The sequence below is a fragment of the Zosterops lateralis genome, assembly GCF_965231275.1.
Source record: "Zosterops lateralis genome assembly, chromosome: 2".
Lineage (NCBI taxonomy): Eukaryota > Metazoa > Chordata > Aves > Passeriformes > Zosteropidae > Zosterops > Zosterops lateralis.
The window spans coordinates 102,343,506-102,359,486 of record NC_139763.1 but is presented as its reverse complement, the minus strand read 5'-3'; the positions used below and the strand labels follow the sequence as shown (position 1 = coordinate 102,359,486).

The window sequence follows — 15,981 nt, the reverse complement described above, 5'->3', positions numbered from 1 at the left end:
GTATTTGTGTGGATCAAGTTTTTTTCACCTGATTTGGTGTCCTCAGGCAAACAAATCTCTGCCTCAGTACTGTCACCTGAACTGTGACTTGGCTGTTTTGTATGAGCCTGATGTGTGAAACAACCACAACCCTTCTGCACCCTTCCCTGGCCTAATGAGGTCCCAAACAAGTGACTAAAAGCTACCTGCGCTTTTAAGTCATTTATATCTCAGTCACAGAGATTAATAAAAACTCCTGTGGGCAGCAGAGAAGGGGCGATTCTGCCTCTCTGCCTGCTCAGGTGAGACCCCACCTGCAGAGCTGCTCCTGCCCTGAGGCCAACAGCAGAAGGACGTGGAGCTGCTGGAAAATCCAGAGGGGGAATGGCTTCAAACTGACACAGAGTGGGTGTAGACTGGATATCAGGAAGGAATTGTTCCCTGTGAGGGTGGTGGTGCCCTGGCACAGGTGCCCAGAGAAGCTGTGGCTGCCCCTGGATCCCTGGCAGTGCCCAAGGCCAGGCTGGATGGGGCTTGGAGCAGCCTGTCCTGGGAAAAGGTGTCCCTGCCCATGGAATGGGTGAATCTGGATGAGTTTAAGGTCCCTCCCAACCCAAACCTTTCTGCGATAATCTAAGGTCCCAGCTACTCCAAAATCTGTGAATCTAAGTTCAAAGCACCCTCAGGGCAGAGCAGCTCCCCTGAGGGCAGAGCCGCGGGGTTTTTATCAGGGGCAGCCCCACAACTGAGTCCCGGTCTGGGCTGAGAGCGGAGCATCCGCCCCAGCGCGCCCGCCGCCGCGGCAGGAGGGCAGCGAGGAGAAGGGGCAGCGCAGGGAAACAAGGCTGCTGCTCGTCCCCACGGCACGGCCGGGGACAAGGCTGAGAGCCGTGCCGTGGGCAGCATCTCCTTCTCTCGTCCTTCCCCGCTCCCACCGGATCCTTCCCCATCCCCATCCCGCTCCCCGTTAAGCACCTCCGGCCGCCAGGGGGCGCCTGCTGCCGCCGCTCGGCCTCGCCTCTCCCACCTCCCCGCGCCGTGATTGGCCGGGCCGCGCGCGGTGCGCAGCGCGATTGGCCGCGGTGCCGGAGGCCCGCCCTATATATAGGGAGGGGAGGGCGGGGCGTGCCCGCAGTCCGCGGGCGCTGCGGGCGGGGTGAAAATGGCGGCGGTGCGTGCCGTGTGCGTGATGCGGGGCGAGGGGGCTGTGAAGGGCGTCATCCACTTCGAGCAGCAGGTGAGGGCACGGCCGGGCCGCTGAGACCCCCCCGGCGGGTGCGGAGTCCCCCGGATCTCCCCATTCAGCCTCCTCCCCGTGGCCGGCGGGGCGGGAGGGACCCGCGGCGGACTCAGCCCGAGGGCGCTGCGGTTCCAAATGGCCGCGGCCCTGGGGAGCTGCGCCCTCCCCTGTGAGCGGCCGAGCAGCCGCGGGGACGCTGTGAAAGTGCGGGATCCTTCTGGAAGGCCCCGTCGGATAACGGGTACTCCTGCGCTTGGCGATAAAAGGCGGGAAGGAAGGTGTTCGAGGGCGTTAAACGAGCACTGACATTCCGGACAGTGTCGTGGGCTCCTGGCGGGGCCTGCAGGGCCTTCTGTGCCGTGCAACGCCAAAGTCCTTGTGGTGATAAATCCTCTCCTCTGAAGGGTACCGGGCCGGTGAAAGTCACTGGGCAGATCACTGGATTGGCCGATGGAGAGCACGGCTTCCACGTCCACGAGTTCGGTGACAACACCAATGGTAAGAGGTCCCTGCAGGCCTTGGGGTCACGGGTGAAAAGTGGCTGCTCGGCCCTAAAGGGCTGCTGGGGGTGCTGCAGCAGCAGCTCGGGTCTCACGGCTGCAAATCTGTGTGAGGAATGGTGACGTTTCCCGAGGAATTGTTTCCTGGATAATACTCTGAGCATGTTGAGGCTGGTGGTCAAGCTCTGACATACCAAGCGCTCACCTGAACGCTTGGATAACCCGGCGTTATGAAATAAGAAAGCTGCTGGCTGAGCCTGGGACTTGTAAGTCAGTAGCAGGTGATTTATGTCCGGGGGATTAGCAGGGCACGGCGCGGGAGAGGAGCTGTTTGCTGTCTCTGGGAGCGGTGTGGGAGCAGTGGGATTTATCCTGGGATCCTGCTCTGATGCTGTGCTGTGTTCCAGGGTGCACCAGTGCTGGCCCCCACTTCAACCCCGAGCAGAAGCAGCACGGGGGTCCCGGTGATGCCGAGAGGTGAGTCCAGGGCATGGACACTGCTGGGGGCTCGGGATGTGCCAGAAAACCCCTGATAATTCCTGCAGGGTTCCCGGGGTCACTGAGCCGCCCTTGGGTAACTCCAGAAGTTTGTTTCTCAGAGTGTGTGATGTGAAATACTCTCCTGGGGACATTCTCGCATTTTGGGAGGAGGGGACAGCGAGGGCCTGCTGCTGGTGCTGGGTATCTGTACCTCAGTGGGATGTGAGACCTGGCTGTTCCTGGGAGCAGCTCTCACAGCCCAGTTCCCTTGGGCGTGTGCCAGAGGAAGTGGTGTGGCTGTGTGGGGAGCAGGGCTCAGGCAGCCTGGCCCTGCACAGGGAGCAGCCTTGGAGCGCTCCCCGTGTGGCTGATCAGTCCCACCTGAGGCACAGCCAGGCAGGGCTGGGGCTGGATGTGGGCCAGCTCCTGCATGACACAGCATGAAACGCCTGTGTCGGGCCCGGGCAGCCACTGCTCGGGGATAAAGGTTGGGAGTGCACGGACATTGTGGTTTCTGCAGCCTTGGCAGATCCTGCTCCTGCTGTGGCTAAGAAGTAGATCATGCTTTTATCAGTGTACAGAAACAACTGGACCGAAGCTTCCTGGAAGCTTAAATCAAGCAAATTCCACAGTGGAGAGCTGCCATTAACCTGCTTTTATAGGACTTGGTTAAAAATGAGGAGTTTGTGTAAAAAGCTGGTGGTTAGCCCTGGCCTGGCTGAGCTGGTCACCCAGCAGGGATATATCAGTATTCCAGGTTCTGAGTCTGGCCAGAGGAGCCTGGCCGAACAGGATCAGCTGCATTTGGAGTGCATGGTGTGCAGGACACAGCACACCAAAATGTCCAGGAGTCCTGTGAAAATTCCACTGCTTCAGGCTCAGTTCTCCAGGGAAGCCTTAGCAGATAAATACCTCTGATAGAAGCTGTGTGGGAGAGCAGCATGCCAAGTGATGGGGCAGTGCCAAACTGGAATAATCATCCCTGGTACTGGCTGGAACTGAGCAGTTCCTGCATTGCCTTTGACCTGCTGCCTGACAAACTGCTTTTCCTAATCCTCCTTAAACCAAAAGCCTACAGCTAACTGTGGAATAGCAGAGCTGTCATGGACAGCAGAAGCTCTGAGAACAGTGGCAGTATTCCACCAAGTCTGCAGGAAAGGTTGTTCTGTTGGATTTGGGAGCCTTTGTTATGTTGCAACATAAACTCCCCGCCTGCCCTTGGAAGAACTGTCTGAGTTTTCTGTGTTTTTGTGCAGGCACGTGGGAGACCTGGGCAATGTGACTGCCAAGGGAGGCGTGGCCGAGGTGTCGATCCAGGACTCAGTCATTTCCCTCTCGGGACCACACTGCATCATCGGCCGCACCATGGTGGTGAGTGCTGAGGGCCTTGGGGAGCTCCAGAGCAGGGAGAGGGGATTTACAGCCATCCCTCTGGGGCTTAGCCTGGCACTTCACTGCCATGAGCCCTGATTCCCTGCCAGCCTTCCAGAGCTGTCCCTCCCTAATGCTGCCCCTTCCCGCTGTGGGTGCCTGAACCACCCTGGTCCACTTGGGAGATTTCAGTATGGATATCAGTTTGGCATTCTGTAATTAGTCTGTGCTGCTGCTGGGAGCAGGGATAACTGGATCCACAGTGGGATCAGTTAAAGGTCCCTTCACTTCTGTTCCAGGTGCACGAGAAGCGGGATGACCTGGGCAGAGGGGGAGATAACGAGAGCAAGTTAACCGGAAATGCAGGCCCACGCCTGGCCTGCGGCGTGATCGGCATTGCCAAGAGCTAAGTGTGGTACCTGCAGTGCCCTTCCATTGCTGCTCTTGCTCTTCCTCGTGCAAGCTCAAGACCTGTCATTAATCTCCTGCTCCTCTGCATCCCAAGCAGCACTCACACGCTGGAGACTGACCGAGTTTTGTATGATGTACATTGAATTAAAGTGTCCCTGATGGAACGGTTCTGTGGTCTCTGCTCACCTCCTGCTGTCACCATTCCATCCATGTACATCCCTGCTCTGAGGGAAGATGTGAGCAGTGCTCCTGTCCCAGGCCCTGGATGAGCCCCAGGCACTCTGGCAAAGAGCAGCAGCCCCTGGGTGTGTCAGGGCTTCCTCTTGGGGCAGGGGCAGCATTTGTAGTCTTCAAACTTGTGTAATAAATGTTCTGGGCAGATACACCTGGGTCTGGCTGTCTGTGAACAGGGAACCACCCCAAAGCTGCCCCTGCTGGGAAAGGGGGCCTGGGCTTCAGCAGGTGGGTGCCTAAATTCCATCCAGCAAGAGATTCCAGGCAGTATCTCCCAGGAGTGACCACTGTGCTAGTGCCAGCCTCCATCCTGTTCTGGTGTGTCCTTCTGAAACAGATTTCAGGGTCTCTCTTAGTAGAGAAAGTGAGTCATTTTAATGAGGACTTATATCAATGTTCCTCTTTTCTGTAGTTCAGGATGTTCATGGAAGTAGCAGGCTGTAGTTCTAGGTAACCCCATTCCACTGAGGCACATGACTAAGGGAACTGGGTAGTAGAGCAGGCATACTGTAAAAACACTTTGAACTTACGTTCCCTGTTGCTGCCTGACCACTGTGTGAGTCTTCACCTTCCTGTGCCTCTTCCAGAGAGTTGGTGCTGCTGCTGTGAGGGTTATGCACAGGCACTGCTGCAGAAGGTGCTAAAGAGCTGTTCCACAGTTTTCCAGGTTCTGCTTTCAGATCCCCACTGAGGCAGACACCAGGGGCAGGATTTGTGTGAACAGAGCAGCCTTGTGTCTCTTCTTTTCTCCAGCTCTTTAAGGTGTTCTCAGTGAAACAAGCCCTCCCTCCTTACAGACCTGGGGCAGCTTTTTCAAAGGCTCAAAACAAGGGAACGTCCCAAGGGCCCAGCAGGAAACAACCAGTGAGGACACAAGTTTTAACATAGGGAAGTTGAGGTCACTACAATCTGTAAACAGGTTCTTTCTCTCTTTATTCTGCTATTGCAAGAACATAAAAATAGATGTCCTCTCCCCAGTCCAGAGCTCCACAGTGGCTCTCCCACCCTCTCCCTCCCCCAGAGACAATTCCCTCTCCCACAGGGCAGCTGAAAAAGGACTGATGTAAGGAAGCAGCTGCCCTTTTCTTGGGGCAAAATCCCCCACTTTAAAGGCAGAACACACCTATAGCAAGGAGAAAAAAAAACATTGAATATGCACAGGGTTCATACAGGTTTGCCCCGGCGCTGCTGGGGTTATGGGAGCTCTGAGCCATGTGGGGTGGGCAGAACTTCCAAAGGTATCCCTGCCCCAGGGATCAGCCCTGGAGAAACTGCACCTGCCCTTGCACAGCTGACAGAACATGGAAGTGCTCTGGAGAGGAGGTGGCACAACACCCAGGAACGTCAGGAGCTGCCCTCTGTCCCCAGCCCAGGGGGGCACAACCTACCTCTGGCAGGGTGAGGAGGGGCCAGCGTTCCTGAGGAGCAGCCCCATCTCCATGGAGGAAGGGCCAAGTCCTTGTTTCAGCCCCACCTCGAAAGCCAGGCTGGAATTTTGGTGCCTCCGAGGTCTGACTTCCCCACAAGTACAAATGCTGTGGAGCAGGTGCTGTCCGGCCCAGCACGTGCTTTGTAACATCAGAGCAGACGGTCGGTGCCTGAAGGTGTCGCTTCTTAAAAAAAAGCAAATTAAGGGCAACAGGAACCACAGAACCAATTGGGCGGGGGTGGAGGGAAAAAAAAAAATAAAGCAAAGAATGGATTGCATTGCAAACACTAAAACAGTTAATTCTGCAATTAACATCTTAAAACTAACTTTTACCCGGGGTGGTCAAGTAGCTCATTAAAATGCAGCAATCTAAAACTCCAGAGGACTGTTACAAATAAAAACTCACTTCTGTGAATCGCTACACAAACAGATGGATTTCCTTTAACAAACAGAACCAAACCAGTCTAATTTAGACTCCAGTACAGCATTAACAGTTCCAACTTTAGGCTGCCGAACACTCCTTTTCCACTTCAGTGCAGCGTAGGAAGAATAGCACACGTTAAAAGTTTGTTACGAAAATAGAGTTTATTAAAAACACATCCCTATTGTTTTGAGGAGCTTTCACCGTTACCTTTTCTTAAATTAAAAAAAAAATAGAAAGCACTTCTACTTCTGATTCGTAAACTTTTTAAAGTCAAAACTTTAAAAAAGTTACAGCAAAAACGGGTAATATTTTAATCATCTCTTCAGTATTTTATGTTACGTTGTGGCTATTTTAAATAGAAGGGAAGCAATCAAATTGCTCACAGTGCCCCGCGAGGGGGGCGCGGGGCGGAAGCGGATTTACAGCACTGTACAACTAAAGCTCGACACTCCAGGCCGGGCCCGGCCCTAGCGCGGCGCCTCTGCCGCGGGGCCCGTGTCCTTGTCCGCCTGTTCCAGGGATGAGGTAGCCTCGGGCACCGACTCCGGCGCGGCTTCCGCGCCCGCGGGCTCAGCGTCTCCCGCGGCCAGTTCTGAAACAAGTTCCGCGCCCTCCGCTTTGCCGCCGTGGGGCTCGTGGTTTTTGTCGCCGTCCGCCCTGTCTGTCACCTCCGGCTTTTCCTTGCTGCGGCTTTCCTCCTTGTCTCTGCGAGACTCCCGATCCCTGGAATCCCTCTCCCTGTCTCGGTGGCCGCTGGAGCGCCTGCTCCTGTCCTCCGAGTCCCTGTGCCGGTCGCGCTCGGGGCTGCGGCGTCCCCAGTCTCGCCTGTCGCGGCCGCTCGGCTGCTCGTGCTCCCGGTCGTCGCGGCCGCCGTAGCGCTCCCGGTCGTTCTCCCCCCGGTTCCCGAAGGATCTCCTGCCGAAGCGCTCCTGGTCTCTGCTGGGCGTGAACTGCCTGTCGTTCCTGAACTGCCGCCCGTCCCTGTTCTCCTCGGGCCCGCCCCCGGGCCCGCCGCTACCCGGGCCGCCCCCGGGCCGCACGAAGTGGCCGGGCGGCGGGAAGGGCGTTTTCATTCCGTGCGGGGGAGGCATCCCGAAGCCGCCGGGGCCCGGCGGGGGCCCTCTGTGCATCATGTGCGGGGGCATGTGGCGCGGGGGCATCATGGGGAAGCGCGGCAGCGGCGGCGGCGGCGGCATTCCCGGCGGGCGCTGCAGCGGGATCAGCCCGGGCCGGGCGCCCAGCAGCCCCGTGGACGGAGTCTGCAGCCCCACCACGGGCGCGGGCGGTGGCGGGGCCACGCCCTGGGTGCCTGCAAGGAACACAAACGACAGTCAGAGCCGGGCGGGAGGGAACGGGCAGCGTTTCCTTGAACCCCCCCATCTGCAGTTATCCCAGGCAAAGGGCACCCCAGGACCTGGAGCGGAGCTCCCTGGGCTCTCCAGCCACTGCCCGGGCAGCAGCGGCTGCTGGCAGCAATCACTGTGCCAAGGGCAGCCACTAATCCCTGATCCCAGAGGCTTCCTTCGGGGAGAGCCTTTGCCCCTGTGCAGCTTCAGGGCTCCCCCTCAGCTCAGCCTCCTGCTTCCTCAACCGACCACAGCCAAAGCCCCTTCCTGTGCTATGCTTCCAGGGAAAGATACCTCACCCCCTGCAGTCGGATTCAAACATTTCCCTCTGCTACAAGGAGCAGCTGAACACCCCAGAGCTGCACAGCATCAGCACAAGGCTCAAGCACACAGGCAACAGAGATGAGGCTGGAATACAGCTGGGAGCACAGCTCTGTTTGCCATTCCAGAGAAAAGGGACACAACAAAGATTCATTTCAGTAGAATAAACCTTGAAATGTAAACTAAAAGGAAATGCAACAGGTCATTCCTGACTCTTCTTTTTTATAACCGTGTTTCATCCTTTATGCACATATCCAGCACCAACTGTTTTCCAGTTTTACTCCTACACTCTTCATAGGAGGAAAAAACTCCCTCTCCAAACATACTGTCAGATAAAGCTCAGCCAAAGCTCCCAGACACCAACACAAGGAGCCAGAAGGAAGGAGGAATACTGAGCTCCAGCTGAGGCCTTCCCACCCCAGGGCAGGTGCCTCCTCCATCTGAATCAGGAACACATGAGGAACACTGTGCAGTGTTCCCAGAGCCCTCACACTGCTCCCCTCTGCTCCTGCTCACAGCACCTCCTGCCCTGGGTAAAACCAGAATGAAATACTGTGGCAATTCATGGTGGAATCAGTGTCAGCAGTGAAAACTGCACTTGGTGCAGCCATAGCAGCTCCCCCTCAGCTGCCGTGGTGTTCACTCCTCCCTTCTCTGGCTTTGGCATCTGTCCCCAGGCAGAGCTGAGCCTCCTGTGCTGCCCTCTCCCCACACCACTGACTGTCAGGGACGTCTCTGACAGGAACCTTCTCACCCGAGTGCTCTTTAAATTCATACTGGGAGGAAGTTGTATGTTGCCAGTGAGAAGATGACTCATGTGGCATCTTGGAGTCCATGATATCCTCTCCCTTTTCCCTCCAAGCAGTCAGACACCCAGCTCCACAGGTCACACTCTTGGAAAGAAATTGTCCAGAACTAACTGCATTTTTCCCTGTCTCTAAAATTTCCCCCACCTGGTCAATAACCAGGTCTGTAATCACCCAGTTTAAACTCCTCCTGTGATGGAACTATGGATCTGACAAGACAGACTCATAGCTAATGATGTCTCCCAGGAATTCTGAGGTTTGGGGATATTCTTGTTGGTAAAAACAACTTTTAATCTTCCCAAGATTTAAAACAAGGCAGAAGAGAGTAACTGAGAATTAAAGAGTCGAAGTTAAGCCTATGCTTCTGCTTAGAAGCAGCAAAGCAGATGTGGGTTACAAGAGCATAAACATGAGGTGAAGGAGGGAGGTTTCACATTTAATAAGTACAAGTAATTCAATTTCTCAACCTTATTTCTACACAAACTGCAGCACTGAAGCAACATAATGGTACCTGGAACAACTTCATTCTGAACTGCGCTGGCTGGAGAGCTGCATACTTCTTATTTTAAATTTATTTTAAATATCAACCCCCTTCAATGCTGAGGCTAAAGCAACTGTAGAACTACTGGAGTTTCTTCACTCTGCTGACAAATCAGGCACCAACTAAAAATCAAAAGAGCTGTCCACAAACACATCCCAGTTTACTGAAATGCTTAGGGAAATTCATGGGACAGACACACACATCACGTCTGTGGGAAGGTACCACGTCTTTTGGTTTAGGAAGTACCTGACATTGAAGTAGTTTCTTGAACTGGGTATGAACTCCCTGAGCTCCAAGAGAAACCCTGAGGTGATTTCCTGACCCAGCTTGTCCTACTGGAGCCAGTTCCCTCCCTGACCTGCTCCTCTGTCCAGAAGTGCAAAACCACACCTTGCCTTCACAACAGATTTTATGGGTTTTGGAGGAGCAGCCAACACACACCAAAGTGTCCCAAGTTTCATCACTTGACTTCTATGACACAGCCCAAGTGCTCAGGCTGGCCTCAAGTGTCCTCTGTCCAAAAAGGGTGCAGGAGCCATCCTTTTGATAAATTAGGTATGAATAAACTGGTATCAGCCAGTTTTGCATGTCACTGTGATCCAGATCTGATCATCTCTCTCAGCTGGACAAAGCCTGTGTTCCCTTGGGATAATTCCCATGTCCCCAGTGCTGACACACCTGATTTACTCTTACACAAACTCTGCTCACTAAGTGGTTCCAGTAACTCACCACCCCTTAAATCACTTCCCAGCACATGGAGCTCCATGGTTTCTGTCTGTCCCAGCACACAAACCTTATGGAAACACATGGAACAAGGCAAAAGCTCATGGATCCAGCACAACAGCAGCAAGTTTTCACTCCACTTTGAAGCTGCTGTTCTCCAATGTTCTGCATGTTCTCCACTGGGGAATGTGGCACCTTACAGCTGGAACACTAAATACTGCCAGGGAATTCTTGAGAGAGAGACCATGTTGTAAGTCTGGTGGGTTTTTGCTGGAGTTTGATATAGAATCTTTCAGAGCAAGTCAAGACAAGTAAAGAAAGAAACCTGAACTAAAGGGCCTAAATATGGAGTCACAGGTGAAACATTTTGGGACGGTCACACTCTGAGGAGCTCAGAGAATGCTCTATTTGCGTTTCATGATTTAATGCAGATTACAAAAATCACTTCAGAACAAACCATCAGGGGAGCAAAGAGTAATAACTGAGCTTGTACTACCAGGAAGTGAATGCAAATTCGACTGGAACTCCAGAACAACTTCACTTTGATTACATGTTATGATCCTTATAAGAATTTGGGTAAAAAGAGCACTAGATCAGGACTTACAACTGCAATAGGGTGCATTTCATCAGGGAAACACATCACAGAATCTGAATATTCCGAACACAGTATCTGCAGTTTATTACTAGCCTGAGCTACAGCGTTTGCTCAATGCTGGGAACACATGGGCCAATCCCAAAGGATTTAAAGGCTGTCATTTCCTGCAGCAGGCACATGTCAAAGGAGCCTACAAATACCTGCTCTGCAGATTCCCTGAGCACACACTCACCCAGCCATCACAGCCTGGACTGTCCTGTTCCCATGAACAACAATGTGTCACAGCAGAGATTGAGGCAAGGGGCACAACTAAATCTCAACAACCTGAGTGTGGGCTTTAGAAAAAAAGCACAAAAAATCCAGACCCAAAGTCCAGGAGGCATCACTCCTCTGAAGCACAACCATGTCCTGGTTGGAAGGGATGAGGGAATTACAGTGGAGGCACAAAGGAAATCAGTGGAGTTGAGACAGACCTTATGAAAGGGTATGAAATGTTCTAAAAATCCCTTCAGAATTACCTTGTAACATGTCTTCCACAGAAAAACTGAACCCGGAGAGAGAATGGCATTTTTCTTAAGTTACAGAAGTTATTAAAGAGCTCCCATGTTTTGTAGGGATTACAGAAGCATTCCCAAACCAGAAGTTTGGATCTCTCCCACATCCTCTTCCCAGCAATCTTCATCCCTTGAGTCCAGCTGCTGCAGGAGCTCTCCCATCCTGCCCAAGTACCCAGAGAATGTTTCCTCATTCTTCCCAGGACACTCTCCGGCCTCCCACATGCAGAGTGGCCTCCTACATTCAATGCAAGAGCGACTCCAACTGCTTTTAAGAGTGTAATTTGTGCTGACTTACTGAAAGGTTTTAAAAAGCCAGTAACTGATAGTAATCTTTTATCTTCAATCACATAAAATATTATCATATGTTTCTTCTGGTTTTCCTGTCTCTTTTATCAGACTGAACAGTGCCCTCCAACTGCAGAACATTCAGGATGGGTTTTACGTAACTCTTGAATTATAAATAACTTACTGAAATTAGACACTCCCCAACATCAAATGCTACTGCCTAGGCAAACACACAGACCTCAGCCATCACTGCAGGACTGCTCTGTGAGCTCTAAACCCTCCCCTCACCGACAGAAGCCACTCTGACCACAGAGAGAACTTTATCTGCCTCAAGCACTCAGTGAACGAGTTAACGGAAGCAAAGGCAAGTTCTTGATTTCCGGGTTTCTCAGTTTCAGCTTCCTTGGATTTTTAAGAATAAAAAGCAGCTGCTGTCCAAGTAACTGATCTGGGTGTCTAATTTAGTTTAGTCTTCATTTTATAAAATCTTTCTGTTATGTGTGCAGAGATAGAGCAAAGTGCAGAGGAGCCTCATACATTCCCAAGGCCTGGAATTTGAGGTGCAGGTTATGCTGTTGAAGACAGTGAAACTCCAAAACTCTGTGCTACCTTTACAGAAAGTGTCATTCAACAGCAAGGTGTGAATTGCTGAAATTCCTAGCAAAATTCCCTGACTCTGTGGTGTCACCACAGAGTTTCTTAAGCTTTTCTCTGCTTTGAAAAGATCTTCTGTGAAGTTTTCGACATGAAGGATCCATAAATCATTAGTCATGGATGGAAAATTTAGCCCTCACATCCAATAGAGTAGTGAGCTCTGGGAGACAAATCTCTGATTCTCTTCAGTGATCACTGAAAATTCAGGGCAGAAACCCACTAACACAAAACTAGCTTTTTCATTCATTTCTTAGGCTCTCATGTAGAGGCCTAAAATCCCATAAATGCAGTAATCTCACTAAAATTTGTAGGTAACAAATCTCTTGAGTAAATTCTTGACACTGGCCTATCCAAGGCCATCATAAAATAAGCATTTAGCAGACCTCTGTAACAGTTCACACTCCCTGACCAAATTTGTATCATATTAGGAAATGTAATTTATGCAACATATTCTCATTACCTTGGGTTTGCTAGTAAAAAAAAATAAATTTGTAATATTTAAATAATACCTTCTTAGAAAGGTTTCAAAACCTGTTCTACTGCAGGTCTGCATGAAAGCTTTTGGTTTTCTGCTCTATTAAACCAATTTATTCCACACATAATAAGAATACCCCATCCTCAGAGATTTCAAAAATTCACTAAATTAGTTTCTCTGCATGTTAGTTTTATGTATGCAACAGTTGAGTCTAAAACCTGGTTCCTATGCCATACAGATATGTGGCTGTAAGTTCATTTTCTACACTGTACAAACCTTCACTTGTTAAAAGTGGACAGCATTTGAATTTTAACCTGCACATCATGGACATCATGGCTTTGTTTCTTCAGAAAACAGATCTTCCGTAGTAAAAACTATTGACTGTTTCTTCTGTGCAAAATTAAGCGTCTAAAATTGATTTCAAAGCCCACAGGGACAGAAATTTCAAAACTGTGCTTCCCTTTCCCCTGGACTCTAAGTCAGTAGCCAAATCAAAATGGTAAATGCAGGGAACAATGAAGTGCAGAACTCACCCAAGAGGGAACTTACCAAGGAGTGGAACAGCCTGGGTGACGGGAGCAGGGACATTGGTAGGTGCTACAGGAGGTGGAACAGTGCCATAGATTTTGGAAGTGTCAGTACTTTCAGCATTCCCTCTGCCTCCAGAAACTACTGTTGGGATGGGATTTCCTACAGATGACTCCTTTGTAGTGTCCTCATTCCCACCAGTTGCTGTAGCTGAGGAACAAGGCAAGGACACATTGAACACCAGCCAGCACTTCCTGCAGGATCCCTGCCTTCCACAACACCCAGCACTTACAGTTTGGGATGTTCACTGCCGGAGTGTGCGGGACAGAGACCGGAGGAGTTATGGGAGGCGGTGGCCCGGGAGGAAGGAATCCTACAAAAAGCACAGAGAGCCCTGAGTGTCCCCCTGGCACACCCCCCTGCAGCAGGTGCAGCTCTGGCCCCGCAGGGCCCGGGCTGGAGCACCCCACAAACCTGGAGGTAAATGCAGAGGGTTGAAGCCGGGCCGGAGGAACGGAGGTGGAGGCGGCGGCGGCACCCCAGGGGCAAATCCAGGAGGGGGAATTCCTAAAGGTGCTGTGAAAGCAGGGGGCTGGAGTGCACCAACCACGGGAGGCCCTGATGGATGGGGGGGAACCTAGGAAAAAGGAAAGGCAAAGATGGGTTACCCCCACAGTGCCCCAATGAGTCTCTGTCCCACTGGGGATTTTTGTCTCTATCCAGCTCCACCAGGACATCTCAGCAATCTCAAATTCCTCTGCAACAAGGAGGGACTTGCACAAAAGATACAGGAGCACTCCAGAACCCCCATCACTGAAAATACCAACACCAGTCCTGTCTGCCTTTGTAATTAGAGAAAAGTTTCCTCTGTGCTAAATGGGTACTAATGCATGTTGGTAATTCACCTCCATACACCCCTCCCTTACACAGTGCCTGGGATTCATTTCCACCCAGCATGATGGATTTCCAGACAGGATCCACTGGAATGTTCACAACTTCAGAGCAATTAAAAACCTCTGCCTGTCTTTATCACTACCTGAGTTTCCACATTAGAGTGACTGGTGTTTCCTTTTTCTTTATTTCTGATTTATATCAAGCTCTGATTTAAATTAGCTTTGATTTAAGGGATTCTACTATTTTAACACTGACAAGAAAACTACTGATATAAAAGTAGGGGAGTATCTGCCAATAAGAAAAGCTTTTAGAGGAACATTAATTAATAAAATAACAAAAAAAAGCCAATCACAAAACCCAAAGAGACAATTCTATAACAAAGCCCTTCTATAACAAAGATTCTACTGCAGTAATTTCTCTGTGAATGAGAGAACAGAGTTACCATTCATGGCATTCCCTCCCTCCCTGAATTATTATTTGAAGTGAGTTTTTGTTTATTTCTGTGGAACAGCTCTCACCTGTGGAGGAGGTACTGTTATTGGTGCAGGCATGGGAACGGGAATTGGGACAGGTAAAGCTTTGGGAATAGGTGACACTGGTTCATTGTGTGCAGCTTCTGCACCTCCATTCTGAGCCACTTCATTTTCAGACTTCTTGGGAATTCCTTTCCACTCTGTCCAAAACAGAATCCCATCAGGCACAGATCAGACAAGCAGTGCCATGTGAAACATGCTTTGTTTACAAAAATGATCTAATTCTCAGGTAGATCTAAAACTCAGGTAATAAGCAGCACAGAGCTAAGAAGCATTTATACTATTTTTGACAATAAAAAATCCAAATTTATTTAAACACAGCAAACACTGAAACAGCAAATAAACTTGTTCCTTTCAGTGGTCATTTAACAATCCTTTGCACTGGCAGTGTTTATATATGCCCAGGATTCTGTTACATTATCTATGACAAAAACCTAAGGCTTTTTGGGACAAGCTTTGAACAGATTTATGCTATTCCTCTAAGGCAAGAAGGCAGCAGCTTTGTCACTGATTTGAGAACTCATTTCTAAAAATGCCAACATCCTCAAGTCTCAAACAAGGAAAAGGAGAACACAACTACAAAGAATTGCAGCAAAAGAAGAGAAATGTCAAATATAGCTTTAAGCTTAATTTATGGAAGAAATAGCTCCTACTGTCTGTCAGAACTTCCTGTGAAAAGCCAGCTAAGCACAAAGAGGGATCAGTGAGGGGAGACTTTGGGAAAGAGAAAAGCACTGAGAAGACTGGAACACACTGACATTATGCTCATGATTCATTACATTTCTGTTCAAAACACATGACTAATTTTTGTGTGTTAAGCATGAAGAGATGCTACAATTAGAACACATATCCAATAATCACCAGCTGATGGACAGAATGGCCAAACCCTGAAACAAAGGTTCAGGAACAAAACATGCAGTAACACTGTACCTGGACTAAGGGTCTCGTTGTCCAGCATTCCTCCTTCACAGAAACTTTCAAGATCTTCAGGTTTGACTTTGTCCCATGGTATGTAAGTCACACCCAGTTCTACATCCCAATACTGCTTGTAGTCTGGCTTTATTCCTTTATTCAGAGCCCAGGCAATCTTGGGGGAGGGAATACAAGTGGTCAGTAAAATGTTTCCATTTCAGTGGATTTAACATTTCACTCTCACAAAACAGCACTTCAGGGTGAAAAGTAAAAAGCATAAGTGAAACAGCTACAAAACTGTGAAGTTTTTTCTAAAGCAGACTTAGTTCCTATTCCTTGGCTTGACTCTTGCACATCCTTTGTAAAAATGTATAAAGCTAGCTTCTTCTGATGATCCCCAGCCACTAAGATGAATTCCATTTCCCTTTGGAGGACAGTGTCACACTAGTTTGACATTCTACAGAAGGAAGAACTTCACTAACTAATGCGTATTTCCTTATTCATTAGCATTCTTTGTAAGATTATCATATGTAATGAAACTCTGTTAGGAGACAACAGGCAACAAGAAACACACAGTGCCAGTCCCCTGTAATGAGCAAAAGGACATGATTTCTGTTGATTAAACAGATAATTATTGGCAATCTTTCAAGGAAACTGACACAAGGTTCCATTAATCCCACTTACAGACCAAGAACAGTAATTCTCAAAATCCATTTCACTCATGTATTTTTTCAGAATTTTAC

The 15,981-nt window shown here is 50.1% G+C and overlaps 2 protein-coding genes across 6 annotated transcripts in view; one reads left to right on the top strand and one right to left on the bottom strand.

Moving 5' to 3' along the window:
* Positions 1-1,116: 1,116 nt before the first annotated feature.
* Positions 1,117-4,364, top strand: SOD1 (superoxide dismutase 1). The gene is made up of 5 exons (XM_083854851.1): positions 1,117-1,216; positions 1,624-1,717; positions 2,127-2,196; positions 3,456-3,570; positions 3,870-4,364. Exons 1-5 carry the CDS (start codon positions 1,142-1,144, stop codon positions 3,978-3,980), a joined length of 465 nt encoding a protein of 154 aa, XP_083710977.1. The 5' UTR covers positions 1,117-1,141; the 3' UTR covers positions 3,981-4,364.
* A 767-nt stretch (positions 4,365-5,131) lies between these two features.
* Positions 5,132-15,981, bottom strand: part of SCAF4 (SR-related CTD associated factor 4) — a 31,616-nt gene continuing 20,766 nt past the window's right edge. For all 5 annotated transcript variants that reach the window (XM_083855175.1, XM_083855178.1, XM_083855176.1 and 2 more), the window contains 6 exons: positions 15,257-15,413; positions 14,312-14,466; positions 13,374-13,536; positions 13,192-13,272; positions 12,921-13,109; positions 5,132-7,377 (listed from right to left, as the gene is read on the bottom strand). In XM_083855175.1, the coding sequence (XP_083711301.1) occupies positions 6,536-7,377; positions 12,921-13,109; positions 13,192-13,272; positions 13,374-13,536; positions 14,312-14,466; positions 15,257-15,413 (1,587 nt within the window). In that variant the 3' untranslated portion in view covers positions 5,132-6,535. The remainder of the gene's footprint in view (positions 7,378-12,920; positions 13,110-13,191; positions 13,273-13,373; positions 13,537-14,311; positions 14,467-15,256; positions 15,414-15,981) is intronic.